The sequence below is a fragment of the Branchiostoma floridae genome, chromosome 8 (genome assembly GCF_000003815.2).
Source record: "Branchiostoma floridae strain S238N-H82 chromosome 8, Bfl_VNyyK, whole genome shotgun sequence".
NCBI lineage: Eukaryota > Metazoa > Chordata > Leptocardii > Amphioxiformes > Branchiostomatidae > Branchiostoma > Branchiostoma floridae.
The window spans coordinates 16,357,692-16,370,378 of record NC_049986.1 but is presented as its reverse complement, the minus strand read 5'-3'; the positions used below and the strand labels follow the sequence as shown (position 1 = coordinate 16,370,378).

The following is a 12,687-nucleotide window of genomic DNA, read 5'->3' as shown; positions in this document are numbered from 1 at the left end:
TATAAGTTTATCCATAATATATAACTTTTGCGCCATGATATTCCCATTTCAAACCAAGAGTCTTCGTTATTTCATCCGAGCGGATGGATATAAGTATTGGCCAATCAAAAAGTACCATTCCCCGGAGTTCAGCCATCTTGGATATCAGAAGGAGTTCAATTTTTGGCCAATTTTGGACGTTCTGTCTGTTTTCACCCCAAAATGGCCGAACAGAGCATTGATCTGGAGCGAGAAAAGATTGAAAGGGAGACTGAGCAGATTAAACAGGTCCTGAGTGGGAGATTAGTTATTGACAGCTCGGAGGGAGAGTACAGTTCGGAGGAAGAGTCCGACCACGAGGAAAAGCTAGGTAGGTGATGGGCGGGAAGCCATCAGTATAAATACGACGTCGTACAAACGTTTGAGATGTCCATTTTGGATGTTGACAAAGTACTACTACTCTGGGTGTTTTTGCTAACTATATATATAACGAAGTATACATTTATAACCTCCTTGCACTTATGAACTTGAAAGATATGTGACTTTTCATGTTGCAAATATCATTGATTCATATACTTTGATACATTGTAACATTAGATCATTGTATATTGATTCTGTCACAGACCAGACCCAGGATCACCCATCAAAAGATTTGAGCAATTTCAAGCTGTATCATAAAACTTTCAGAAATATTGCATTTGCTTGCACAAGTTTACTCAGTCCAAGCAAGGAGGTAAAAAAGTCAAGATTTTATCCTCCTTGGTCCAAGAGTCCCACTCTAGCCTAGGTCTACCTATGCTTGCCCACTGGAATCATCAGGTATCAACAGCTAACTATGAAGAGGATGGTTTTGCCATGAAATGACATTGTTCTTCTGTTTTTCAACAGCTATAGCATCTCCAGTAGAGCCCTTCAGGTCATCAGTGTCACCAAGGATCAGCAATGCAGGGTCCAGAGCATCTTCTCAGGTACTGACATATCTCCAGTCAGGAGTGCCTCCTACTGGTTCAAATTTGTACTGCATAGCATAAATCTTTTTCATTTTGGTGAAATTGCCTGCTCAAATTACAGCTTTAGTATCCATTATGAATATATATATATATATATATATATATGATGTCATTTCCATCAAAGAAAGTAATAAAATGTGGTCTAATAACATGTTTATAAATTGTAGAAAACTGCAAGTACTAGTATGAAAGTTCATCTGCATCTGTAACGTTATATACTAGTATTTAGGTTGCCAAACATTCAATGAGCTTAACATTGTGTCACGATTAAGCTACACAGCTGTGTAAAATGTTCATACCATGATAAGAGTTACCATAGTAACAAACACCACTCTTCCATCCTCCCCCAGTTGTCCAGAGACACTCTCATCCTCACCCCTCACACAGTGGAAGGTGTGCGCAGCAGACCGTCATCAGGCCTGGTCGTCGCAGGGCCGTCTTCAGCACCGGATGTGGGGTACCAGCAGGAAGAGGAGGATCAAACAGAGGAGGAAGTACAAGGGGTAAGTAAGCAGTTGGTCGCCAAAACAGGACAGAGTTTGGGTTACATTTTACATCAATTTCCTCACTCAAGTCAAGTGCAAAAGAGTACCTACTAGTAACTTTGGCTAAGGGACTTCCCTTGGATAGGGCGTTAACTCGGTCATCCTGTGTTTTTAGAAAGCTACACCTTGAATATGATAAAGAATCCACCACACTTATCAAAATCTGTCTGGATATGCAGATTGTATTGCAAACCTGGTGTTTTGCCATGAAGCAGTGTGTAGGGTATGCAATCAGCTGTATGCAATGCAAACAAAAGACAAAAACAAACAAAATCATTTGTACTTTTAGATAGGGATAAAATGCCTATCTAAAAGAGAGGTTCCCCAGCAGAGGTTGGTGGGAAGGCTGGTCGAAAAAAATTGATGAAACGGAAAGGAAAAGGTCACAATTTTTCCCACCAACCTCTGCTTGGAGAGTAAGTGGTCCCATTTATTAGACTTCAAACCTCTGTTAATTGTTAAAGAAGTGTATTGGGATACACTTATTGTTAATTGTTAAAGAAGTGTATTGGGATACACTTATTGTTCATTGTTAAAGACATGTATTGGGATACACTTGAAGAATAGGCTTGCTCTAAGGTGTTGAAAAATCACACCCCTTTGTCTCAAACATTTGAGTTTAACTGCCTTTGGCCTTGTTTATATTTGTTGTTCCTGCCATTGCAGCTGATCCAGGATCTGGAGCCAGAGGAGGTTCTGGAGCTGAACCAGAACTACCAGGAGTACATCCATGACATGCTGAACAGGGTACAGCTCATGCTGGCGCAGAACAGGGAAAGACAGGTACATCCATTGTATATAATTATGTAAATATGTCTGTTGTAACATCACAAAATTACACTTGTCCTGTCTTTGCACATGTCCACATCCTTCCCAGTTCCCACCCTTTTTCACACTGCATAATGCACTAGTAGTACTATTTTCATTGGGCAGCTGCTAATAAGCCACTTTGTGGGCTAAGCAGTACCGAAGATTATTATGATGATGATGATGATGTTTCCTAAGGAGAAACATCTTCCCAATGTGTGGTCAATACATTCATTAACCCTCCAAATGTGAGGTAAATTTGCTGAGGGTAGGGCAAATCTCTTTAGCTCTAACGCTTTAAGACCTTGGGTAACATTTTCAAGACATGTGAACATTTAAAGTACAAGGATATATTTAAAGACAATCAGTCTCTTTCTTGCTAACCTGATTAAATCTCGCTTATAGCAGCCTGCCCAACATCCAGCTGGCCTCCTAAGGGAGGGGCCAGTTACAGCCCTTGACAGCAGAGTTTGTGTTGCACACAGACTACTTTCTTGCTAAACGAATAAGAATAAGAATTATCAATTAGACAATATCTTTTGCTCCTGAAAGAAAATAACTGTACGATAAATAAATGATTACATGTACCAGTAACTTTTCCAATACATGTACTTGGCTCTCCCAGACTGCGCTGAAGTCGGAGCTGACAGAGAGTGACCGAGGATCAGACGGCAGGGTCAAACGGGGCCACGGGCTGTGGAACTTCTTCAAACCTTACTTCAAAGACAGCTATGGAAACGTACGTCTCCCTTCTCCCATTCTCAAAAAATGGGTAATTTTAAGGTTTGAAAAATCATCTTGATCCACACGATGTTTTATGTTTACCTTCACGGAAGGTATCTATATTATGCTCTGTTTCTTCTCCAAACAAATAAGGTCAACAACCTGTACCAGACAGTTGTCACCATGGTTACCAGTAAACTGTAAAGTAGCAAACACCCTGTGGTGTTCAGTTACATAATGTAGCAAATGTCTTAGCACAAATCTAAGGGGCTCGGGTCACTAAATCAAGAAATGTGTTGGAATAAGAATAAACATAACAGTTGTCAGTGTTAGACTATGGTGTGTTAAGGTAAACATTAACGTTATATATTTGCTTACAAATGTTAGTTTTTTATTCAAATTCTTTCTTTTTTCTACACAGGGCCCCCCTCCCAATGAGGACGCACGCCACAAGAGAGAAGAAAAAACAGTCAACCCGTTTGTGTGTCTCTCCAAAAAATGTAAGAGATTCTCATTCAGTCTGTACATTCCAGGTTGTCAAAGGTCAATAAGAATTGTTATGTTGGTCTGTTAGAATTTGATACTACAGATTCTTGTGATTGACTACTTCTTTTATACTCATGACCTTGTCTAGGGTCAGCAAAAGACCACAAGACCCTCTACGCAGCAGTCAGAAGTGATGGGATGCAGAAGAAAACACGGTCACTCATGAACAAGTAAGAAAATCAAGGTGTCAGTAGGTGACATGATCTAATTTATCCACGGGCAAGACTACACAGCCAACCAGAAATGTAGGAATATCATATGGTATTTCACATGGCAGGACTTGTAACATAAACAATTTTGAGAAACTACCATGAAGAGTTCTGCTAATGGCTCCGAGATCTGTAGTGTTTAACAGCGAATGAATTTTAGTTTCATTGAGTTAATCTTGCCATAAGCAGAAAATGGAGTGTTCATGGTGTTTTTGAGTTTGCAATAGTGCAAAAGCCACAATTACCACTATAGGAATGAAAACACCAGCACCTTTATGGATAGCTAGTCGGAAACCACCTACTTGCAACTTTGCAAGGGTGCTACAGGGGAACAAAACAGTCACCTCCAATACATCATAATACTGTACAATTATGTACGTGGGCAGAAGATAGAACGAAAATTTTTGTTTTGTGTTTGCAGTGAAGAGTTCACCACAAAATATGCAAACAGAAGCTGGTGTGTTATGCCGAACGGCGGTTATACCCGCTATATAGATACAGATACAGAGTTAAACTAGAAAGGCCAACATTTGCTTAAGAGCAAATACAGCATATTTCAGCCATACCCCTTCCCACGCAACATTGGACTGTTCCAAATCACCCCTGCGCAAAAATGGAACATCCTCTTAACAGTACATTATCCCCCAAAGTGGACTGGTATTGTGAATTGATTCCAGGTAAAGACAGAGCTTGCTTCTATTTTTCACAAAATGACAATAATCACACCTTCCATTCAGAAAATTTTCATCATGACTGAAAATTGTTGAATGACTTCATGTAATGTCATTAACAATTTTCAGTACGATAACTAGGTGTAAGTTTAAAAAAGTATAAGCTCCTTGTGATGTGGGTACATTTATTATTGCAGTGAACTATCTTTCCTGCGCTGTGATTGGCGATGCCTATATTAGGCGAAGACCCAATCCCATATAAAGGCAGGATAGACTATTCACATGCAGTTTGACGGACTCCTCCCCACAGCTGGTTTGTCGACGCCATGGCTACGGAAACACAGAAGATCCACAGAAAGACCGCCAGCAGGTTTTCGGGGTGTAGAAGAGAGACCGAGTATTTACCTCGTTTGCGTTTACAGGGAGTATAGAATTCGAAGATTGCCCTTTTAGTGTCATGAAGATTTCGTATTTTATTTTGCTTTGTGAAACTGCGAGAACTTGTTGCTGCGTAGGGACGAATGTGAGTTGTCTGCGTTTTGCACGTGTATCGCTCTTTGTCATGCTGAGGTCCGTTCTTCTCGCAGACACTGGCGTGCCGGGCATTGTGTATGGGTTATGGAAGAAAGCATGCCTCACTGCGAGAATAGACGCTTATTTTGGGCGTTTGTTAGACATCACAGGTATATGCAGTACTGTCTGGCAGAACGTCGACGGAGAAGGCAAGTCACACCGCCGGCACGGCCGACCCCAGCATGACTGACGCAGCAGCCTTGTGAATGAGCCGGACGTTCCATAGCAGAGCGCCAGTAACACTGTTTTTGACAGTGAGACTCATCAGGGCAAGTCTGCGATATCTACGACCTTCTGGGAACGGGTAGGGAAACTTGCCGACAACAGAGAAGATAGAGTAGTTTCCTACGGGCGTAGGATTTACAAGCCAAGCAGGTACGCAAGGTTTTGAGCTCGCCGCCATTTTTGGCGTCTTGTGGAATATTCCATTTTGATTTGTCTTCCTACGTTGGCTATTTTTCTAGTGGATCCCTGGGCTGTTTTCTTTCTTGTTCCTTCATGATTTTATTTTCCTGTTTTCCCCTTTTGTATGATTATGGTGTGTTTTGTTGGTCAGCAACTATTCTGTCGTTCATTTCGTTTAGCGACTCGTAATTTGCATATGTTTGCGCATCGCACATGTTTCGCGTGCGCAGGTGTGAGTGATTCTATTTGGTAAAATAGGCTTGGTATAATTAATTTTGTGTTGTCTCATTTGAGTTAGGTATGTTGATACAGCTGAGCCACCGCTAGGGCTGCCGTTTACCCCGTCTTTTCGCCATAGGAGCCTTTGTGAAGCGGTACAACGTTGTTCCAGTTTCCGCACGCTCGGAGCAGAGCCCGACCTTTTTTATCAAGAAAGAGTCGGAGGCTTCAACTTATCACTGGTAGCTCTATGGGTGAGTTACGTTCTTTGAAAGACTTTAGACAGTATTTGGTATAGTTTTTTTGTCTGCCTATCACGTTTGTTGTTGTTGTTGTGGAAGGAGTCGAACGTATTGCCTTATTTTACGTATTTTCCTTTGTTTTTTTCTGTATATTTGCTTTGTTTAATTTTGAAGTTCGGTTCGGCGATTCTGGGCATTGCATTTGGTGGACCAGCCAGCATTCAGCAACCCGAAAAGCTGAGGGACCAGGCCTCAAGACGCTCGGACAGCTGTCAACCACTGCGGCAGTTTTCCTAAGGTGTGTCCTATATCTCAGCTAGAGGTTGTTATCTTGTTGCTCGTCAGGTCGGCAGACAACCTCGAGTTTGTAGCGAGATTTCAGGTGATTTGATTTTTGTTTTTTTTATGAGCCGATTTGCTTTTTGTTGGGTTTCTCGCTTGACAGGTTCTTGGACAACCCTAGGTAGAAAAAAAAAAGTGTTTGAAGTTTTTTGTCTGGTTGGTGTCATGCAATAGTTTGTTGGACAATTGAACTGTTGGACAGTTTTTGTTTGCTGTTGTCGTGCGACATGCTGTAAACAACCCCAGAGAGATAATAAGACTGCTGGAAAGTTTTGTTGTTGTTGTCATGCGACAGGTTGTTGGACAACCCCAGGTAAGTAACAAGACTGTTGGACAGTTTTGTTTGTAGTTGTCATGCGACAGGTTGTTGGACAACCCCAGGTAAGTAACAAGACTGTTGGACAGTTTTGTTTGCAGTTGTCATGCGACAGGTTGTTGGACAACCCCAGGTAAGTAACAAGACTATTGGATAGCTTTGTTTGTGGATGGACGACGGGTTGTGGGATAACACCAGGCAGGTAACAGGACTGTTGGACAGTTTTGTTTGTTGATGTACGACAGGTTGTGGGACAACCCCAGGCAAGTAACAAGACTGTTGGACAGTTTGATTTGTTGATGTACGACAGGCTGTGGGACAACACCAGGCAAGTAACAGGACTGTTGGACAGTTTGGTTTGTTGATGTATACGATAGGCTGTGGGACAGCACCAGGCAAGTAACAGGACTGTTGGACAGTTTTGTTTGTTGATGTACGACAGGCTGTGGGACAGCACCAGGCAGGTAACAAGACTGTTGGACAGTTTTGTTTGTTGACGTACGACAGGCTGTGGGACAGCACCAGGCAGGTAACAAGACTGTTGGACAGTTTTGTCTGTTGATGTACGACAGGCTGTGGGACGGCACCAGGCAAGTAACAGGACTGTCGGACAGTTTGTTTGTTGATGTACGACAGGCTGTGGGACAGCACCAGGCAAGTAACAGGACTGTTGGACAGTTTGGTTCGTTGATGTACGATAGGCTGTGGGACAGCACCAGGCAAGTAACAGGACTGTTGGGCAGTTTGGTTCGTTGATGTACGACAAGCTGTGGGACAGCACCAGGCAAGTAACAGGACTGTTGGACAGTTTGGTTCGTTGATGTACGATAGGCTGTGGGACAGCACTAGGCAGGTAACAAGGCTGTTGGACAGTTTGGTTGGTTGATGTACGACAGGCTGTGGGACAGCACCAGGCAAGTAACAAGACTGTTGGACAGTTTGGTTTGTTGTCGTGCGACAGGCTGTGGGACAGCACCAGGCAGGTAACAGGACTGTTGGACAGTTTGGTTTGTTGTCGTGCGACAGGCAGTGAGACAACGCCAGGTAGAGTAACAACAGTGTACGACAGTTTTTTTGTTTGCTGTTGTCATATGACAGGTTGTTGGACAACTCCGGGTAGGTAACAAGACTGTTGGACAGTTTTGTTTGTTGTTGTCGTGCGACAGGTTGGTTAGACAACCCCAGAGAAGTAAAAAGGCTGCTCGACAGTTTTGTGACGCTGTGCTGTAGTACGACAGATTGTTTAGCAACTCCAGGAAGACAACAAGACTGTTGGACATTTTTTGTTTGTTGTTGTCGTGCGACAGGTTGTTAGACAACCCCAGAGAAGTAAAAAGGCTGTTAGACAGTTTTTGTGGGTTGTCGTACGATAGATTGTTTAGCAACCCCAGGTAAGCAGCAAAACTGTTGGACATTTTTGTTTGTTGTTGTCGTGTGACAGGTTGTTAGACAACCTCAGAGAATTAAAAAGGCTGTTAGATAGTTTTGTGTGTTGTTGTACGACAGATTGTTGAGTAACCCCAGGTAAGCAGCAAGACTGTTGGAAAGTTTTTGGACTAGAGAAGTAAAGAGACTGTTAGACAGTTTTCTGTTATCGCACGATACGTTGTTACAAATTTGTTACCCAGGTGTTAGTGGTTGGTCGCACGACAGGTTGTTTAGACAAGCCTAGGTAGGTAACATGGCTGGCGGACAGTTTTTTTTATTTTGTTTGTTATGCGACAAGTTGTGGGACAACCACAGGTGGAGTTTAAGACTGAAGGACAATTTTTGTGTGATATGGAGCCGTACTATTAGTTATTGGACAGCTTCAGGCTGATAACAGGATTTGGTTTTCGTTCGGTTTGTTACATGACAAGTCGAGGGACAACTCTAGGCTGATATAGTTGGTCGTGCGACAGGGCAGCCACATGTAGGAAATGAGAATAGTACAGTTTGGCTGGCTGACTACGACAGGTTTTGGTTAACTTCGTGATGGTACATACCGAGACTGTCCGATACTTTGGTGAGATTTGTGGCATTGGCAGATTGTTGATGGACCCCGTGTAGATAACGAGAACGGCAAGCAGTTTTTAACGCGATTGAGAAAATATCTACAGAAGCACTGAAGTCGAGGCCGACAATTGTGAAGATTACGATGTGCAATGTAGAGAATAGTACGTCGTGGATAGTTTTAGGACGGACAGCACAAGATTAAAAGTTGGCACTTATATACGTATAACTGCAAGGAGTTTGAACTAATTACGAGTATCATTCGTTCGTTTTTCTACACGCTATTGTATCGCTATGATTCTTGGTACACGTACGTTTTCTTTGAAGTACAAGACACAGAGCAACATTGTCATAGAACATTCGTAACCAACGACGTATTCGTTAGGTGGTACAGGTTTTCAAGAGAAAGGATAGCTTCATCCCGAAGGACATGCAATATGATAAATATGTTACAGGAAGCATTCAGTACAACGCGCGTGGGTGTGATGCGAGGACGTCTGAAAATACCACCTGAAGTTCAGCAACTTAGACCCACCAGCCAGCTGAGAAGTACACGCAGCAAACCATATGGGAGGACGGCGTACAGGCAGGGATGGTGGCCAACCAAAGGGATCAAGAAGTTTAAAACTAGACTTAAAATTCAGAAACAGAGAGACAACAGCCCCAGAATTTTTTACTCTCTCGTACGTTCGAATTGTGACCTGAACTTCCATTTTGCCTTAAAGTAACAGAATATGTTAGAGGGCGTCTGTTAAACGCTTTATTCGTAAAAAAAAAAAGAACATCTATACTGTCTTAGAGTTCACTGTAGGGATGACCACTGTATTGCTTGTTTTTAATTAGAACACATCAACGTCAGAAGTTTGTCCAGGAAGTGACATGTTTTTTCGTTGTAATGTTGAGAAACAACTAGTTATTAAATCGGTTTGCTGTTTTCGTCTGTCTCCATTTTCTTTACTTGGTAGTACGTTCCAGCGCTTATGGTTTATAAGTAATTTGAAAAGGAGCATGTTTAATATAAAGTGTCATGGATAAATACAGATTCGTGTATCTTGGGTAGTAATTTGTTGATAACTTGACGTGGCACGAAAGTTAAAAGGCAGCAGTTATTTTGTCGTTTTATCGAAATATTTAGGCCAAAGTCTAATTTTGTTTCGTAGGTAGATCTGACATGTTTAGCTGTAATGAGTCCAAAGATGACGCTATAAACGTTTCAGGTTAATATAGCCAGTATTAAAAGGTCACTGCTTACTTTCTAACTGTCAGCCTTTATTGGCACACACAGCGTTAAGGCTTATTTATAGAAGATATGAAGGTTTTGCTGCACATAAAATAGAATGTCTTCAATTTATCACATATGCTTTCCAACCTAGACCTAGTAATATAGGGTTGGCTACCCAGCGCAAAACGGCATTGGCCAAAACTGGTTTCGTCAAGTATGTATCAATTCAAGGGTTAGTGGATTTTCCAGAGAGGTTGTTATCAGTGAAAAGCTAGAACAGTAGTGAGGAGGACTCTAACACTTGAATACAGATTTTTTGTTTAGATACAATTATCCCAATGTATGTGACGTAGCTTGGTTTGCTAAACGGCAGTTGAAACAAATATTTGAAACCGAATGTCGACATTTTTTTTTTTGTTTATACCCGAGTTCTGATAGGGAGAAATGGGATTATATTGGGTATTTATTCTTGCAATATGTCTGGGCCATTTGTGTACGTCGAATTTGGAGAGATCCGTTATACGAAAGTTACATCTGCTGCGATAATAGACCATTGTTACGTACCGTGTCTATTCTATTTATGAGGTTGGAAGTATATTTGGAGTTTGCAACATCTGACAGAGGACACTTCTAGTAGTTTTTAGAAGAGGACCGTCGGCGATGCAAGAAATAAAAAGTATTAGACTGCACATTAGTTTTATGGTAGTTGATTCCACCTCCGATAAGCAGGACACGAATAAAAGAATAATGAATGGAGGTTGGGGTAGAAAGGAATAGAGAATGATGGTGTGAAGAACTTGGCGGATGAGAGTGGGAGAAGTAAGGATGAGAGTGGGAGAGAACGATAGAGTCAAGGAAGGTTAAGATGAGATTGGGGATAGTAGGAGGTATGGATATTTATGAACGATGGAGTGAAGGAAAGTTAGGATGAGATTAGGAATAGTAGGAGGTATGCATATGTAAGAAGGAAGAATAGTAGCGCCAATATTGTATAGTGATTGTTATGGTAGGTCTGGACCACCACCCATATAAGTGGTAGAGTCCGCTAGTGGTTACGTCACGCACTGTGTGGTGCTGGTTGTTTACCATCATGGAACGGTTCCATAAGAAGTTGTCAATAGACTATGTTGAGTATGTTGACTATGCGTCCACTGTCGTCCTTGAGTATACACCGCACGCGTTCCTTATTAGCGTGGAGTCAGCGGTTGGTCTCCTAGAACCCAGACACGCACCAAGAAGCTTGGATGCCACGCAACTCAGGTAATGATACTAAAAAGAAGAGGCGCGACGGAAGGCACCACCCCATAGCTTCATATGGATGAGTCAATCACTGCGCAGAAAGAATAGGTAACTATCTTTCCTGCGCTGTGATTGGCGATGCCTATATTAGGCGAAGACCCAATCCCATATAAAGGCAGGATAGACTATTCACATGCAGTTTGACGGACTCATCCGCACAGCCTGGAATCCGTCGAAGACGTGAACATGGGATAGAAGGAGTGGGACAAGGGAAAAGAGGTAGGCACGATGGAGCGCAGTTTTTCTTTTTCGCCCGCCCACCCACCCACCCACCCACTCAGTCTGGGGAATGTTATATGTATCACATCTTCGCGCGACTCCAGGCACCACCCCATAGCTTCATATGGATGAGTCAATCACTGCGCAGAAAGAATAGGTAACTTTTTTTATTCAAGTAGGGCATACGATTTAATAATTATCAAGCAGGTGCAGGTACTGTAGGAGCGTTTGTTTTCTTCAAGCTGTAAAACTGTTAAACTGTTTTACTTTGTATGCAATCAGCCATCAAGCCTATTCTTATTTTAGTTTAACAACTTCCTGCCAGACCCGGAAGATATACAATTGAACCTTGTTCGAGGATTTATTTTCGTCTGTCTGGTCAGTCTGTTCATACCCTGGCGCTGAGAGTGTTTTATTGGGCTGAAACTCTGGCAGTTTAAAGTTACTTACAATTTAAATGTTCAAAGTTTATGTCAAACAACAACAGCACTAGGAACACATACATTTGCTCTGGAGAAAATACAGCAGTTTTCGCAAGTTCCAGTCCAGTGATAGAAATGTGGCCACTATAGACAAGTGGTCACTATAGAGAAAAATGCTGATCTATTGACTAGGAGCCATACGTTACACATGATTTCAGTACACTGATCATTAATCATATAAACATTGCATAGGTAAGCCAATTGTTTAGATGTACAATTAAGTTCAAATAATTCTGAAGAGAAATATTGATGAGAAAATAATCATTCTCGCCACTGTCTAACTTATAATTACGTATCAAAACTAAATGCAGCTTTTCTAACTAACGCACCTTTCGCCGACTTCATCAAAGGACCGCCGGCTATCAATCAAACACGGCTGTTGATTAGACTTAGAGTTTCAAACAGTCATGTGCTGTGTGCCAGTTGACAGCGAACTTCATGCTACGTGATGTTTTACATTGCTTGGACCTTCTTTCCTACAGCGGTGCTTCTACAAAATATTTAGACTGTAACACTGAGTCCCACATGTTTTATAGAATAGAATTTGACGCAGAACAGCGTTTTTTGCTGGGTATTTTTCTTGAAACATGTCCGTGGGAATATCAGCGAGGCGGCGACGTAGGGATATCAGACCGTCAACAAAAGTCGCACGGCGGCTAACGGCGCAGCGAAGATACTAGCGCTATAAATAAGCGCTTCAACTAAGGATGGCAACCCGTACAATATTTTTGTATACTGTTGAGCTAAGTAAAGTTTGTTGTTTATGAGGTTTTAGTTGTCTTTGAAGCTTTGACCCGAAATATTTTAAAGTCAAACTGCTGAAGAGAAGTAAGTGACTGCTACGATTATCGTAGATATGGCCCTAAAAAAAACTGATAAAAGAAGC

The 12,687-nt window shown here is 41.9% G+C and overlaps 1 protein-coding gene across 1 annotated transcript; it reads left to right on the top strand.

Moving 5' to 3' along the window:
* Positions 1–89: 89 nt before the first annotated feature.
* On the top strand, positions 90–3,784 carry LOC118421276 (snRNA-activating protein complex subunit 4-like). The gene is made up of 7 exons (XM_035828499.1): positions 90–349; positions 868–947; positions 1,340–1,492; positions 2,201–2,317; positions 2,967–3,080; positions 3,486–3,564; positions 3,699–3,784. The coding sequence occupies exons 1-7, from the start codon at positions 202–204 to the stop codon at positions 3,782–3,784; spliced, it is 777 nt and encodes a 258-aa protein (XP_035684392.1). The 5' UTR covers positions 90–201.
* Positions 3,785–12,687: the final 8,903 nt, after the last annotated feature.

Coding starts and splice junctions, on each gene's coding strand:
- LOC118421276 (XM_035828499.1), top strand. CDS start 202: ATGGCCGAACAGAGCATTGATCTGGAGCGAGAAAAGATTGAAAGGGAG. Junction 3,081..3,485: donor TCAAAGACAGCTATGGAAAC/GTACGTCTCCCT, acceptor TTTTCTACACAG/GGCCCCCCTCCCAATGAGGA. Junction 3,565..3,698: donor TGTGTGTCTCTCCAAAAAAT/GTAAGAGATTCT, acceptor GACCTTGTCTAG/GGTCAGCAAAAGACCACAAG.